This window comes from Mesoplodon bidens (genome assembly GCF_964165515.1).
Source record: "Mesoplodon bidens genome assembly, chromosome: 1".
Taxonomy (NCBI): domain Eukaryota; kingdom Metazoa; phylum Chordata; class Mammalia; order Artiodactyla; family Ziphiidae; genus Mesoplodon; species Mesoplodon bidens.
Genome location: NC_138176.1, coordinates 51912188 through 51927671, shown reverse-complemented (window position 1 = coordinate 51927671; position 15484 = coordinate 51912188). Strand labels below are relative to the sequence as shown.

The 15484-nt window shown below is 48.8% G+C and overlaps 1 protein-coding gene across 2 annotated transcripts in view; it reads right to left on the bottom strand.

Annotated features, from left to right (window-relative positions):
• Window positions 1-15484, bottom strand: part of GRID1 (glutamate ionotropic receptor delta type subunit 1) — a 679283-nt gene that overhangs the window by 540925 nt on the left and 122874 nt on the right. For both annotated transcript variants that reach the window (XM_081250205.1, XM_081250206.1), the window contains exon 3: window positions 11323-11607. In XM_081250205.1, the coding sequence (XP_081106331.1) occupies window positions 11323-11607 (285 nt within the window). The remainder of the gene's footprint in view (window positions 1-11322; window positions 11608-15484) is intronic.

The window sequence follows — 15484 nt, the reverse complement described above, 5'->3', positions numbered from 1 at the left end:
GGGGGGCACAGTTTAGGCTTCAGGGCTCTGCAGTCACAGGCCAGCACTTGCAGTGCTGTCCTGGGTACTGAAGAGCAGTCAGACAAATAAGAAACGGACTGGTACCACAGGGAGCTCAATCGCTCTCAGATCCATCTTTTTTTTTTTTTTTGCGGTAGGCGGGCCTCTCACTGTTGTGGCCTCTCCCCTTGCAGAGCACAGGCTCCGGACGCGCAGGCTCAGCAGCCATGGCTCACGGGCCCAGCCGCTCCGCGGCATGTGGGATCCTCCCAGACCGGGGCACGAACCCGTGTCCCCTGCATCGGCAGGCGGACTCTCAACCACTGCGCCACCAGGGAAGCCCCTCAGATCCATCATTTAATTTTATTTCAACCTCCCAAGAACCCTCTGAGGTAGGCATTTTATTATCCCCACTGCCAAAATGAGAAAACCAAAGATGAGAAAGATTTGTCAATGGGCCCAGAGATAAGTGAGAAAAAAGGCTGAGGCAGGAACAGAACCCAAGTTCCCCGTGTTCACCCACAAAACCTCAGTGGCCACTATTAACCTCACACTGTGATATAAACATGTATTTTGTGTTTATTCCTCCTGTGAAGCTGTGGGGAGAGCTTTCTCAAGGGCTGGGCCCATCTGAACTCTCATCAGGCCCTTCCGCTGGGTACACAAGTGCTCCCTCCACACTGGCCAAGAAGGAAGGTGTAGACAGAAACTCAGCAGCCTGAACACACTAGTTCACTGGTGGGAGTGGAGGAGGGTGAGGTTTTGCCTGATCTTTGGACTCCAGAGAAATCACATGTTACTGCCGTAATTAGGAATCTCATATAAAGAAACAAATGCTTCCTGGAAGAATAAATAGGCAATGAAGCACCCCAAAATATAGATTCATTCACTCATATATCGAGTATTAATTGAGCACCTACTATGTTCCAGGTGCTATTCTAAATGCTGGGTACACAGCGTCACTTAATCAAACACAAAACTCACATTCTCACTGGGGGAAGACAAACATCAAAAAGTAAGTAAATGGCAAGTAAATTCAATGAAAAAAATAATTCAAGGAAGAGGGAAGAGGGTATCAAGAGGAAAAGGAGTTCCATTTTTTAATGAGTTGGTGAGGGAAGGCTTTTGGGGGCAGAAGTGCCCCAAGTGTTCCCACACAACACTTCACAAGGAAACATCTTAGGGTATTCCCGGAGCCTTTCTGCCTCCCAAGACTCCCAAGGAGAAGGATATTCCTAAAGCTGCTCATAGATGCTGTCTAGACACATCTAGACCAGCAAGATCCATGGCTCCCCTCCCTCAGGGCCCAGCTGCTGAGCAACCAGGAAAGGAAACCCACTTCCCAAGCCTCCAAAAAGGCTTCTTCAGAGCTGGGTGGCATCCACTGAGATTCCCTTTGTGAGAAGCAAAGGAAAACTTTTAAAGCATAAGGCTCTCACCCTGCTATAGCACTGAGAATGTGCTTGGCCAGGATCCACCAGCAGCCTAGGGAAGAAGCACTATGATACCCATCTTACAGATCAGGAAAACCAAGGCTCTGAAGGGTACCCATAGCTTTCCCAGGATGCAGTAAGCAATGGAGCAGGGACTTGAATGTCATTCTTTTCTGATGCTTGAGTCTGTGCTCATAACCACCCGAATGTCGCCTCTCAAGGAGGTGCCGGGCATCGCTTGGCAAGGGAAGAGGAGCCATCTCTGGCCAGTGAACAGACAGTCAGAGCTCTCATCCCAGCTGGAGATGGCTTCAGCCCGAGTGCCAGCCACAGCTGCCAGAGGGCTTCCCTGGCTCCCCCCACCCCTCCCCTCCCCTGCCTTCCACTCCTCCCCATGCTTTCCCTATCTTCTGGTCAGACACACTGACACTCCAGGCCCCTGAGAACACTCCTAGGAGCAGAGGATGCTACACGCAGGCTCCAGGCATATAGAATGGCTCTCAGGGCCCATGGCTTTCCAGCCAGTGCTGAAGTGACTGGGGCCAGAAGGAAGTTAGCTATGATGTTCTCTCTTCACCGCAAAGGCATTTCTATACCTGGCAATGTTCTGCACCTTGACTAGGATGGTGGTTATGCTAGTGCACACATTTGTCAAAACCCATTAAACAGTACATGTCTAATAAGGGTATTTTATTGCATGCCGATTATGCCTCAACATAGTTCATTTCAAAAAATGAAGGAACTCTCCTGACATTGGTGGATCCTATTAGGAAAGAGCCCTGCTCTCCCTGATGGGAGGGTAGGAGATGGTTCAACTGAAACAATGAAAAGGACGTAATATTTCATTTCACTGGGCGCTGCGGGGACGATCAGGGTCCCACTTGGGCCAACAGTCCACCCAGATGTTTGGGGCCCCATCTTGTGGGTGCCCTTCCTGGAATTCTAGTATTTAACAACAAAACCTGTTCCCTCTTGTATCCTGGGGCTGCGGAGGTCTGGAAAAGCAGGGTCTGCAGGAGAGGGGTGTCGACAGGGCCACATTTGTCTTCCAAGGGGGCACTGTGGCACGACATGGGAAGAGGGAGGTGTAGGCCAGGCCAAGTTCTTGCTGTGGCGACTCCCTTGGGCCCCAGCTACACAATGGGCTGTCCGTGGGGGCCAGGGCAGCCTCGCCTTCCTGTCCTTCATCCACGCCTGCATCAGGCATCTCCTCATGTCCTCAGACGCACCATGGAATCTGATGGAAGGGTGAGGGACCTTCAGAGTTACTGAACTTTAATCATCCAGCAAGTGCTACAATTAACGTGCCCCGAAGTATAGTCGCTTTATAATTAGATCGGAGAACAAACACAAAACACTCGTCCCAGTAAAGTTATTGTGGAACTTCTTGGTAGGTGTCCTAGCAATTAAACTCACTTGTTCATTTCATCTGGAAAAAGTATTTATTACTTCAATTTAAACTAATGCCATAATGATACGATGTGTGTTATTTTTTTAATAGATCTTTATTGGAGTATAATTGCTTTACAATGGTGTGTTAGTTTCTGTTGTACACCAAAGTGAATCAGCCATATGCATACATATGTCCGCATATCCCCTCCCTCTTGAGCCTCCCTCCCATCCCCCCATCCCATCCCTCTAGGTCATCGCAAAGCACGAAGCTGATCTCCCTGTGCTATGCGGCTGCTTCCCACCAGCCAACTATTTTACGTTCGGTCGTGTATATATGTCAATGCCACTCTCACTTCGCCCCAGCTTCCCCCTCCCACCCCATGTCCTCAAGTCCATTCTCTATGTCTACATCTTTATTCCTGCCCTGCAACTAGGTTCATCAGTACCATTTTTTTTTTTTTTTTTTTTTTGAGAACGCTCACCATCGCGGTTCAGTCATCTGACTTCCTATGCTGGGGGCAAGAAAGGAGATTTCGTTGGCACAAAGCATAGGTTAAAATAGCATTTGTCCAGTAATTCTCTTTCTTCTGGGGAGTTTCACGTCAGGAGGACTCAAGGGTGAGGACCAACAGCCGACAGATGTTTGCCACGAGAAACTGTCAGGCTGTCCAGCTGAGAAGGTGCAATGGCTCACCAGAGCTACCTGGGACCATGCAGTGAGCCTGCAGGGATGTCCAGCAGCTCAGCTCTGCTGTCAGGGAGGCCTGGAGTGTCCCCTGCAGGTGAGAGAGCTGACCCTTCCACAAGCACCAAGAATATAACTAAGATGTGTTCTGGGCCACAGCAGAGATGAATCAGCTCAGAGGCTAAGGGAGAACGGGCAGTAAAGGGGCCACCACTGGGTGCAGTTCCTGAGCAAGGAAATCTTCCTGAGTGCTCAGCATGTGCTAGGCACTGTGCTAAGCTCTTGGCGTGTATTAATGCATTTAATCCACACATCAAGCACACCAGGCGGAAATGATTATTTATCCCTAATTGACAAATGAGGAAACTGTTGCACAGAGAGGTTGAGTGACTTCTCCAATGTCACACAGCTATAGAGACAGACCCGGGATTCAACTGAGGCAGACTGCTCCTGAGTCCTTGCTCCTAACCATTATACTCAAGAGAATTCCTGAGGAGGGGCAAACAGCCAAAGCTCTTTTGCCAAGACTCTACCAAGCCCTGAGCCCACACCCAGCCATGAAAGGGAATACTGATCACTGCCACTCCTGGTTCCCACACATGATTTGTTATTATCATATAGACCACTTGCCATGTACCAGGAACTCTGCTGGGGGCTTTACTCTGTAGCTCAGAAATTACCATCCCTGTTCCTTAGGTGAGAAAGCAGAAGCTCAGAGAAGTCACCATGGGCAGTCAGTAGGAGGGAGGGATGGCAACCTCCACTCTTTTTTATTTACTTACTTATTTTTTGTACTTGAAACAAAACAAAAGATATTTTAAAATATGCAGTAAAAAATATATCTCCCATCCCCCTCCCAAGTCATTGTGTTTCCCTCCCTAACACAGCACTCCTTTATGACTGTATGTGTACTCAGATACACACACATGTGAGCCTGCTTTGACCCAGAGCAACACTGCCACCACTGTTCTCACTTTGCTACTGTGAGCTAACAGTACCATGTGTTGGAACTATGGCTTCTTAATACATAAAGAACCATAGTTTTCCATTATATATACGTATCATAATATACTTAACCATTAAGGTTGTTGGAATGTCTGCAGTTACCAACAGTGCTACAATAAATCCTTGTGCATTAAGAAGAGTCTACCTGAGGTGTTTGTTCCCCACAGCTTTGCCACGAGGACCAAGAGGCTGTGAGCAGAGCTGTGATACCCGGGCTTTGGGAATCAGACCTGGCCAACCCCCCTACTCACCAGCCATATGACCTAGAGCACATCCCTTTACTTCTCTGAGCCACAGTTTCCTCATGTGTAAAACAAGGATAGTATATACCCACCTGGAAAGGTTTCCGTAAGGATGATGTGAGCTGGAGCACTTAAGGCACTTACACAGTGCCCTGCTCAGAGTGACGGCTGGAGAGACGTGAGCTGTTACTCACTGATACCTGGGCCACCTGGGTTACCCGGGAAGTTCAGGCCTTGCCTCTGGCTTGGACTCTGGGTCTGGGATTTGTCCTCAGTCAGATCACAGCTCTTCTCTGTGCATTAGTTTCTTCCCTTTCGTAGACAGCCAATGAGTCCGGACACAGGCAACTTAAGAACCAGAGCCCTCTGGAGATGGAGACCCCATGTCTATCCTCAGATCTCTGGACTGGGCGTGAAGAATAGGACCTGAAGGCACCACCTGAGGTAGTGAGCTATGGCTCCCAAGGATTTCTGGGGACTCTGAGCTCATCAATGAGGCCTCTAAGGCCTGCTGGGCCCAGAGCTCCAGCCTCACCCATGGCCACTGCCCACAACCCAGCCATATGATCTTTCCCCTCTCCATTGCCCCCAGGCCTTCCAGTATGCTTTTCCCTCTGCCTGGGACACGCTTCCTCCCCTCCTCTCCCAGTGCCCTCTGCTTGCCTATCTCCTACTAGTCCTTTAGACCCTTGCTTACATGCCACCTCTTCCTGGAAGCCCTCCCAAGCCACCATGCCACAGGCTGTGCAATCACCACCAAGAATAAGATCGGCTCCGTGGCCAGAGCAGAGCAGTGTCAGCGAGGAATGTCAGGCCATGGCTGCAGGGAGAGATGGTCTAGCACTGGGATCCAGGCACACCCAGGGGCAGGACCTAGCTATGGACATCCAGGCAGGAGGACAACATTTGTTCTCAGTGCAGAGACTGAGGTTTCAGCAGGAGAATATCTTTATGCCATTTGGATAGGGAAGGACCTCTTAAATGAGACAGGAAACAGAGCTACTTGTCTAAAAGAATAAATTTGAAAATAATACAATATAGAACTTCTGTGAATTAAGACAACTAACTGAAAGAAGGTATTTAACATCCCTAACTTACAAAAGAAAAGGCTCAGTCTTAAAAATAGGCAAAAATTAAAATCTACATACAGGTGTTTAGAAGAGCAAACAAAAATAGTGCATAAAGATATGAAAAGATTCTCAACCTCATCTTTTATCACAGCAATATTAATTAAAATCACAGCAAGATACCATTTCCCATGAAAATCTTAAAAGTAAAAACAGTACCAGGGGTTGGTGAAGTTGGGGAGCTTTGAGGACGCTCATACATTGCAGAGAGCAATGAAAATAGGTAGAAATTCTTTGGAAAGCAATTTGGAATGATATACTAAAGTGAAACAAGCATACCCCACAGTCCAGCAATTCTGCTCCTTTGAGACAGACCCTTAAAAAATTCTTGCACACGAACACCAATAATCTTATCAGTATTATTTGTAATAGCAAAAACCTGGAAACAAATGCCCATAGTAACACAATGGATAATAAATCAGGTGATATTTTGCAGCAGTAAAAATGATCGAATATACCCATCTGCATCAAATGAACAGATCTCAAAAACCTAAAATTGAATAAAAAAGAAAGCAATCACGAAAGTGTACAGAAGTGTTACTCCATATATTTAAGGTTTACAAAGAGGCCAAACTAAGCAATATGTATCTTAGGATCCATACTTGTATGATAAACTATAAAGAAAAGCAAGCAACTGGTTAGAACACAATCAAGATAGTGTTTATGTCCCCTAGGTAGGAGAGGACATGATACGGGCTGGACACACAAGGGCTCCTACACATTTTTAAACTGGTCTGGGTTCACGGGAGTTCACTTTATCACCATTCTTTTAACTTGACATATACATTGTAAACATGTGTAACTTTTAAACTTTTTAAAATAATTTTAAAACAAGCACGAATAGGAAATGGCCACACATTTAGAGCTTTAAGCTTTTGTTTCTGTGGAATCCCAGCTCCCAGCCCCATTCCAGGCCTGCAAGCTGGCCCAGAGGCCAAGAGGGACCACCACACCCCAGAGATGCTGTGGAGGAAAGAGCCCTAGGGTCCTGACTTCACATCCCAGCCCTGTGCAACTTTAGCCAAGATACTCCACCCATCTGTTTCTTCATGTAAAAAGAGTACCTAGCAAAATAGCTGTGCATGGTAGGGACTCAGTGAATATTTGTTGAACGAATGAGTCAGTGATTTCTAAGATCCCAGTCGTAAACACACCCCTCATCCAGATGCGTTGACCAGGGAGAAGCTGTGCCTGCAGCTCCTAGCACAGCCCCCCCAAGACACACACGAATATCCCAGAATTTGAAGTGGCAAGTCAGAGAGTTATCTCTTCTGTTCAATCCAAACTTTTGGTATTTTAATGTTACAGATTTTCTCTCCCAAATGTCAGCTTCTCTTTCGTTTTTCCTTTCGCTGTCACAACAAGCATACAAGTATTTTTGATGGAATTTTACCAAATGGCACATCTTGCATTTTGTAAACCTTAAATACACAAACTCCTCTCTCACCACTCTGCCAGACTCTCTCTTAGAACGCGTTTTTGTCTCTCTGACCCTTGACTCTTGACTCAGATGCCCAGTCCTCAGGCTCCACCCAGGGAAGGACATTCCTGTGGTTAAAGGGAGGCTGAGGGGCAAATGAGGAAGGATCAGTCCTCACCTTGCAAGAGTGGGATCTTACATACGACATTCATTAGCAAGTGACTGACTGCACAAAGCTGGGGCATGCCAAGTCCATTCCACACACCCCATCCTTGGCATTAACTCTGTCTGGCTGGGGCTAGGAGAAGAAGGTTGGAGCCTAGCAAGCCCCAGATTACAGAAATAGGATGGTGCCTTGGCTAAGTGCATGGGCATCGAAGTCATAACGAAACTCTCTGAGCCTCACACTCCTCATCTGTAAAATGCAGCAATAATCCCACCTCAGAGAGCTATTAAATGGCTTTAATCGAATAATATATGTAAAGATACTTGCAGATAAGCATCAAAAAAAAAAAAAGTCGCTATATCCCCAAACCACTTCTGTTTGACTTTGGAAGGAATGAAAGTCTTTACACTCAATTTGCTTTTTAATTGGGCTCACTGCAGCTAGTGTTGCAGTGGTCGGGGGGAGGAAGGACCCTGAGGAGTTGTGGCGGCACCATTTGTCTTGGGCATATCAGCAATGTAAATCCACCCATGGCCCTCGGAGAGGCCAATGTCAGCCAAGCTGAGGGAGCACCCACACCCCGAATTCTTGGGGCTGCATCAAACAGCCTGTGGGCTTCTACCGCCTTGGCTCATCTAACATGTTAAAAATGGGCCAGAGGTTGGGCTGTGCCTGAGGGGCATGGCCAAAACAAGTAACAGTGCTGAATGTTTTATAGAGAATGTTTGGGGTAGAAACCCGGCCTCAAAGGTTGTCAAATCAGGGGGCCAGTGACCAGGGCAGGCAAAGGCAGGAGGTTCTGCATAGTACCCAATGAAAGAGTACTGGCAGGCTTCCCTGGTGGCTCAGTGGTTAAGAATCCGCCTGCCAATGCAGGGGACATGGGTTCAAACCCTGGTCCGGGAAGATCCCACATGCCATGGAGCAACTAAGCCCATGCACCACAACTATTGAGCCCACCTGCCTAGAGCCCGTGCTCCACAACAAGAGAAGCCACTGCAATGAGAAGCTCGCGCACCGCAACGAAGAGTAGCCCCCGCTCACCGCAACTACAGCAAGCCCGCGCGCAGCAACGACCCAATGCAGCCAAAAATAAATAAATAAAATAAATTTATATTAAATAAAAAAAGAGCACTGGCCTCCAGAAAGGCTAACACCAAATGGATCAGCACCTTGGACAGCGACAGCCAAGGGTAAGGCAGCTCTGAAATGCCTGATTCTCCCCTACCTTCCAGATCAGAATCTGCAAACAGGGCAGGCTGTTGCCAGCCTGTCCCCGCAACATGATGCTTCATGGAGCAATCACAGCACTTTTATTGCTGAGCCTACATGCTTCCTCAGAATCCTTCCCAACACAGCATTCAAGGCTCAACCAATTGCTTGAGGTGGTCCACCAGAGGAAAGCTATTGGGTACCCTGTGTCTTTACAGAATTACTAATAACAGCCAGTTTAGTTGAAAACTCACTTCAACCCTACCAAAGGTAGCAAAGGTCTCCATGTCAGAAAAGAGGGGCACACCTTTTGGTTTGATTGGAGGGTCTGGGTGGGAGAGGAGAGGGGCAGAGGAGTGTGCCTACAGAATGAAACATCTGTTTCCTAGCTCACCTCCCCTACTTCAGAGGTCAGACTACTCAGTGCCCTTGTCTTTCCCCCCATTTCTCCTTTGTCTTGTGTGAAAATTGTCTGAAAAGTCCATGTCCGCATAAACAAGTTGGTTCATTCACACAGTGACAATTTATTAGGGCTACTCTGTGCCAGCCACCATGCTAAGCAGCAGAGACATAGCAGGGAAGAGCACATGGCCCACTGTCTTGGAGCTTAGAGCCTGGGTGGGAGTAACAGTTCATCAAGGATTAGCCCTCATGAGTGTGTTGCAACAAGCTGAGAGCAGGCTGAAGGAAGGAGACGTGTGTCTGTGAGAGCATGTAACCAAGGAACCAGCTCTATGGGAAAGGGAGGAGTCTGCAGACAGGTGGAGATCAGGCGCCCTTCCCTGTGGACTCGATCCTTGAGCCAAGTTGGGGTAAGGGATGTACGAAGAAGAAAACACAGAATTTGAGCAAGTGCCATTAGGTGTCATTCGGTCTTCAAGAATTACAGGAGCCCAGATGGGACAGGTAGGCTGGAGAGCTGATACCTGCTTCCTATGGCTGAGCTTCCCGCCAAAGCCACCTTAAGGGCTTAGGAAGAACCAAGGCTTGAAGAGTTTCTATAGGTCAGAGCCAAAGGAGAGCAAAGAAACCAGGAGCAGTGAGGTGGGAAGGGTCTACAGACACTGGACCAGAGCATCCTTCAGCCCTGGCAGTGTCCACACCTCCCTACAGGATGCAGCCTCAGGGCAGACCCAACGTCGGGGGTTGAACCACCAACACAAAGGGTTGTCAGGGGAAGGCTGGGCCACTGAGAGGTGCTATGACATGGTCTCAAACTCCTTCCCAGAGTCAGGGTTTGAGCGGGAGTTGGAAGGAGAGGCCAAGTCCTGGACAGAGTCCACTTCAAGCGCCTGGAGCCTCCGGCTGCCCTTCTCCCCATCACCACCTCATCTTAATTTCAGCACAGTGACTGTCTGCTCTTTCAGTTCCTTCTGGAAGACTCTAAACAGCATATTTGCTCAAGAGCTGAGGACAACATTCTGGTCTTAGAGAAGCAGAGTATTTAGGCAAAGGCAAACATATGCTGGTTTCTCTTCTTAGTTACATTCTTGGCAAAGGAATTATTTCACCGAGAGAGAAAAACGGGACTTTCGAGGGTCCACCCCATTCTACCCTGGCCCCAGCTATGCAGCTGCTGACCCTCCCCAGTCCCCCACACCCTTTAAAGACACGTAATGTGGGTGGCTGTGGCTATAAAGGGGTAGCATGGAGATCCTTGTGAGGGAACTGCTCTGCATCTGACTGTGGTGGTCACATGAATCCACATGTGATAAAATTGCACAGAAGTGAATACACACACCCAAGTGCATGTCAACTGGTGAAAGCCCATGGGTTGTGTCAAGGTCAAATCCCACTTGTGATATGGTATGACAGGTGAGATGCTGGAGCACACAGAATCTCTGAATTGTTTCTCATAATTGTATGTGAATCTCAATTAACTCAAAATAAAAAGGTTTTTTTTTAAAAAAAATGCATAAGGTGGAAACCATTTTATCTTGAGACTAGAAATGGTCTGTTTTCACAAAGCAGTCATAGAAAACCTAAAGCTATTTCTTCAAAGCCCACTGTTCTAGTTTCCTCACAAGCAAATTATGATTTTTTTTTTCATATGGCAGGCCTTCAAAGAAGCCATGACCAGCCATGCCCAGTGTCCCCAGACCCACACAACCCCAACCTGGCTCCATGACATTCAGGGTGTCCCTCCCCCTGACCTTTGTCCCAGCCAGAACCCCTGAAACTGAGGGCAGATCAGGGCAGAGGGAGACAAGGAGCTGGGAAGGCTGGGAGAGCGGCCAGTGAGAGGGGAACACTTTGCAGAGGAGGCTTCCAGGAGGACCCATGCTGGCCAGCCTCCACCACTGCCTGCGTGCAGCCCTTCGGATCCCTGCCAGTGGTTTATTAATATTTTATTGAAAACTCTAAGATCATTCCAACTTCAGCTGTCATGATAAGGTGTTGTTGCTAGGCAACTTTAGCGCCTGCCTACAGATCTGATTTCAGAGTTCTTCCCCCACTCACAAAGCTCGAGGTTCAGTCCTACCACCCGGAGACCCACTTGGCTCAGACCACCAACCGCTGTCCACACCCAGCCCACTGCAAAGCGCTCAGCCTCCACGAGCGATGGTCCAGCTCGCAGGTGTCCCAGTGCCTGGCCGTGCCCCCACCAGAGCCCCAGAGCAGCCCCTGCCCCCAACTCACCGTACTCGCTGTCGTAGAACATGACAAACTTCTGCCAGCGCAGCTCTGTCACCAGCCTGAGCATGACATCATTGAGGCGCACGGGAGGTCTGGAGGCCAGCGTGTAGGCCTCGCCGTCAGGGCTGGGGTTCAAATGGCAGGCGGTACGCGGAGAGCCCCCTGGGTTGCGCTGGACAAAGAGGTGTGGGATGTGCATCGCGTCTGTGAGGGACTGCAGGGCGTTGGCAGACGCACAACCGGTGGATGTGACCAAGGCCAAAATCCCCTGGGTCATGAGGTCACAGGCTGGAAAGAGAGGGGAGAGAGAGGGTGGGGTCAGCATGGGGGCGATGCTGCCCTGGCTTCAACTGGCCCAGCTCATGCCAGGCAGCTCATTCCCAGGGTTCCAAGAAACACTGCCTCCCTCCAGGGACCAAGAACCCATGTCAGGCCAGGCCAGAGGCTCTCACAGGCACAGTCTGTGATGCCCTAGTGATGCTGCCAGCTAGATGTTCTTGTGTCCATTCAACGGATGAGAAAACAGAGGTCAGGAGAGGCAAAATCATTTGTCCTAGGCTACTCAAGCGGGGAGAGTAGAACAGGGATACAACCCACATCTGCCTGAGACAGCCATCAGTGCTACTAAATTAGCCATCCTGTTTCCCACTTGGGCTGTGAGCCGCTTAAGAGCTGTGAGCTCGTTTTGTTGATCCATGTATTCCCAAGGCCACACCACAGGCCAAGAATACACTGTGTCCTCTACAATTGTTGGCTGAACTGAACTGATTGGGGCCGAGGGGAATGAATAACATCGGAAAGCCAGGGAGACACTTACCCCCGAGGATCCAGATTGTAGGCAAAACCCCGCAGAAACCCTAGGCCTTCTGGCCAAGTCCATTTGATTCATATCATAAAAATACTAGGTCAAACCCCAGAGGAAGCATTTGGTTCCAGAAGCCCAGGATTATTCAAAAGCCACTTGACAGTAACAAAGGAAGATGCTCGTGCAGCTGGGGCGCTGACTGCAGGTGTGCAGAAGGAACATGACCAGGTGCCAGCAGCTGTTTCTAGGGTAGCTGCGCTCAGGGATCACCTTTGGAAGTCATCCAGCAACCATGAGTTCCAGTAACCCCTTTTAGCCACACACTTAAGACCTTTTTGGAACATCAGACCAATTAATAGAAAGATGCACCTCCCAACACTGCAACCCACTGCACCAGTTTTGAAGCAAACACTTATTAATAATGCTTTATGTGATGGCAGGAATGTGGGAAAGCAGATGCAGTTTCAAAACACAGCCTGTGAATGTCAGCAGGCCGTCTGCTGCAGACAGCAGACTTTTTTTTTTTTTAACATCTTTATTGGAGTATAATTGCTTTACAATGGTGTGTTAGTTTCTGCTTTATAACAAAGTGAATCGGATGGACCTAGAGTCTGGCGGCAGACTTTTGAACAACTTTGACAATGCGGTTCTTTCGGTTGAAAGCACCTGGGTTTATGTAATGCCTCAGACCAGGCTGGGAGGAGGAGACGGAGACCAGGGAGAGGAAATCTAAGGAGCAAGGCAGTGGGAGGCTGGGAAGGTGCAGGAAGAGGAAGACACCTCCAAGCTTTCAAATACCAAAGGCCAGCTGCTCCCCACGCACGGACACTCACCTTGCACATTCATGGGCTTCGGCAGGAGGACAACTCAAATGCCCACAACTCTCCCTGCTGAACCCTCAGCCTCCAAACACAAGGCAGGAGGAGGGGGTGGTTAAACAAGAGATTCTCTGCAGTCTCTCTTGAAGATCATGCAGCCACCTAAATGCTCTGGCCCCTCGCATGCAGGCTCCCTGCGGCCAAGTTCACTCCTGAATTGAAATCCAATCATGTCATGCTACTGTTTAAAGCCCTTTGGTGGCTCCCAAGACTGCTGCGGACGGAGTCAAACTCCTTGGGGCAGTCTTGCAGGCTCCCCACTGCCTGCAGCCTCAGGTTCCTCACACGTCCCCGTCCACTCTGTTACAGACCACGGCCCACCTTTCGGCCCCTGGAACCCATCACATTTCCTGTGGCCTCCTGAACCTTCACACCCACTCTCGCTTCAAGACTCAGACTCTACAACCCCAGACTAAGGACCCTTTGTCAAGTGCTTCATCTGCATCCCACATTTCCCCTATTATGACACTGCACTGTGTGTATAACTGTCTCTCTCTCCCACTTCACCTCAGGCTCCAAGGGGACAAAGGCCATGCCCATTCTGCTCACCATCCTTTTCCAGACACACAATGTGCCTGGCACACAGCAGTCAGTAAAGACTGATACAATAATACCGTAAGCCTTGACATTTTCATGCCCTCTGGTCAATAATTCCACTTTGGGCATCCATCCAAGCTGTAAAAATTGCTTCAGGTCCAAAAACATTCAGAGGATACTTATCCAGACTCTTGATATATTTATTGCTAACGATCTAAAAGATGCAAAGAGGTGAGTGACATAAAAGTGTTCCATTTGTTGAAAGCACACACAGCCTTTAAAACTATTTATGAAGATACTACAGTAAGATGGGAAAGTGCCTGTCATAAAAAAGTTATGTGAAAGTAATACAAAATTGTATGTATTTTATGATACCAATTAAATAAAACTTAACATGCATGAGAGAAAGATAAGAAGGAAATACTGCAGAATGTTAAAAGTGACTGCATTTTAGAAGAGGTCTAGACGTGGTTTTCCTTCTTTTCTATATTTTGCCAACATTTCATGTCGTGAACAGGTAATTCCTTTACAAAAGGAAAACAATCCTCCAACAATGGATAAGTATGAAGCTATGTAGGAGGAGGGACTATTTTGTGAGAATTTTCTCTGTGCCAAAAACTCTGTCGAGTACTCTATATACATGAGTTCACATTATTCTCATGACACCCCTGTACAGCAGGCATCACTGTGTCTATTTTCCAGATAACAAGATGTGAAGCCACACAACCGATAAGGGCTGGACTAAGATGGCTTCTCGTCTAAAAATGCTTCTGAGGGGTGACTAAGTGACAAAACCAGGGCACGACATTTCACGCTCACCAGGATTACAACTAGGTAGAAAGCATGCTTATGAAAAAGGCAAGAGAAAACACTAAAAGCCAAGGTCTCTGATGATAAATGGATTTTTCTTTCTTCTCTTGTACATGTTCTCTTTAATGCTGATACACCGCATTTATACATTTAAAAAGTAATCTTGGGCTTCCCTGGTGGCGCAGTGGTTGAGAGTCCGCCTGCCGATGCAGGGGACACGGGTTCGTGCTCCGGTCTGGGAAGATGCCACATGCCGCGGAGCGGCTGGGCCCGTGAGCCATGGCCGCTGAGCCTGTGCGTCCAGAGCCTGTGCTCCGCAACGGGAGAGGCCACAACAGTGAGAGGCCCGCGTACCACAAAAAAAAAAAAAAAAAAAAGTAATCTTACAAAACACACTGTACATCACTAGGGTGTAAAGTTGCCCAGGAACTCCAGCCCTTAGGTCCCGGTCCAAGACACCCACTGCACCATCACTGGGTCTTGGCTCTCTGTCATCCACCCCACCTGGCTCCCTCTCAGGGACTTCCTGACTTCTGATGGCAAGCCCCATCCCCATTCCACATATGCTGGGTTATTAAGTCACTAAACCTCCCTGAGGCTCAGTTTCCCCATTTGCGCACACATCCCACTGCTCACCATGGATGGATTTGTCTCTTCCCTCCTGTGTGTTTCATGCATACACTCAGCACACCCACTAAGCACAAAGCCCTGCAATGAGCACTGGGGAGGGGGAGGGGCAAAGAGCAGGATGAACACAGGCCCCATCTGAGGAGCTTAGGATCTACCAAGGAGCCAGACCCCACAACTTGGCCTGTGAGGAAGGAAAGGGGGAGCTCCCTGGGACCCAGAAGAGGATGAACTCATGTGGGGTCAGCACCAGGGCCTGAAAGGAAGAAAAGGATTCAGACCAGGAGAGATGGGGGGAGCAGCGTGAGTGAGGGGTGCAGTGGGACAAAGACACAGGGGCTGGGCAGTGGGAACGTGCTCAGGGAACAGGTCCCCCTGACCCAGCCCCAGTGGCAGCCAGAGACACCAGCTTCTTGGCTGGGCCTGGGCTCACCAGGGCAGCAGAAGGAGCGCTAGAATCTCACAGACCAAAGCTCCAGTTTGGGCTCCTCTGGCTGGCGGCCGTGTG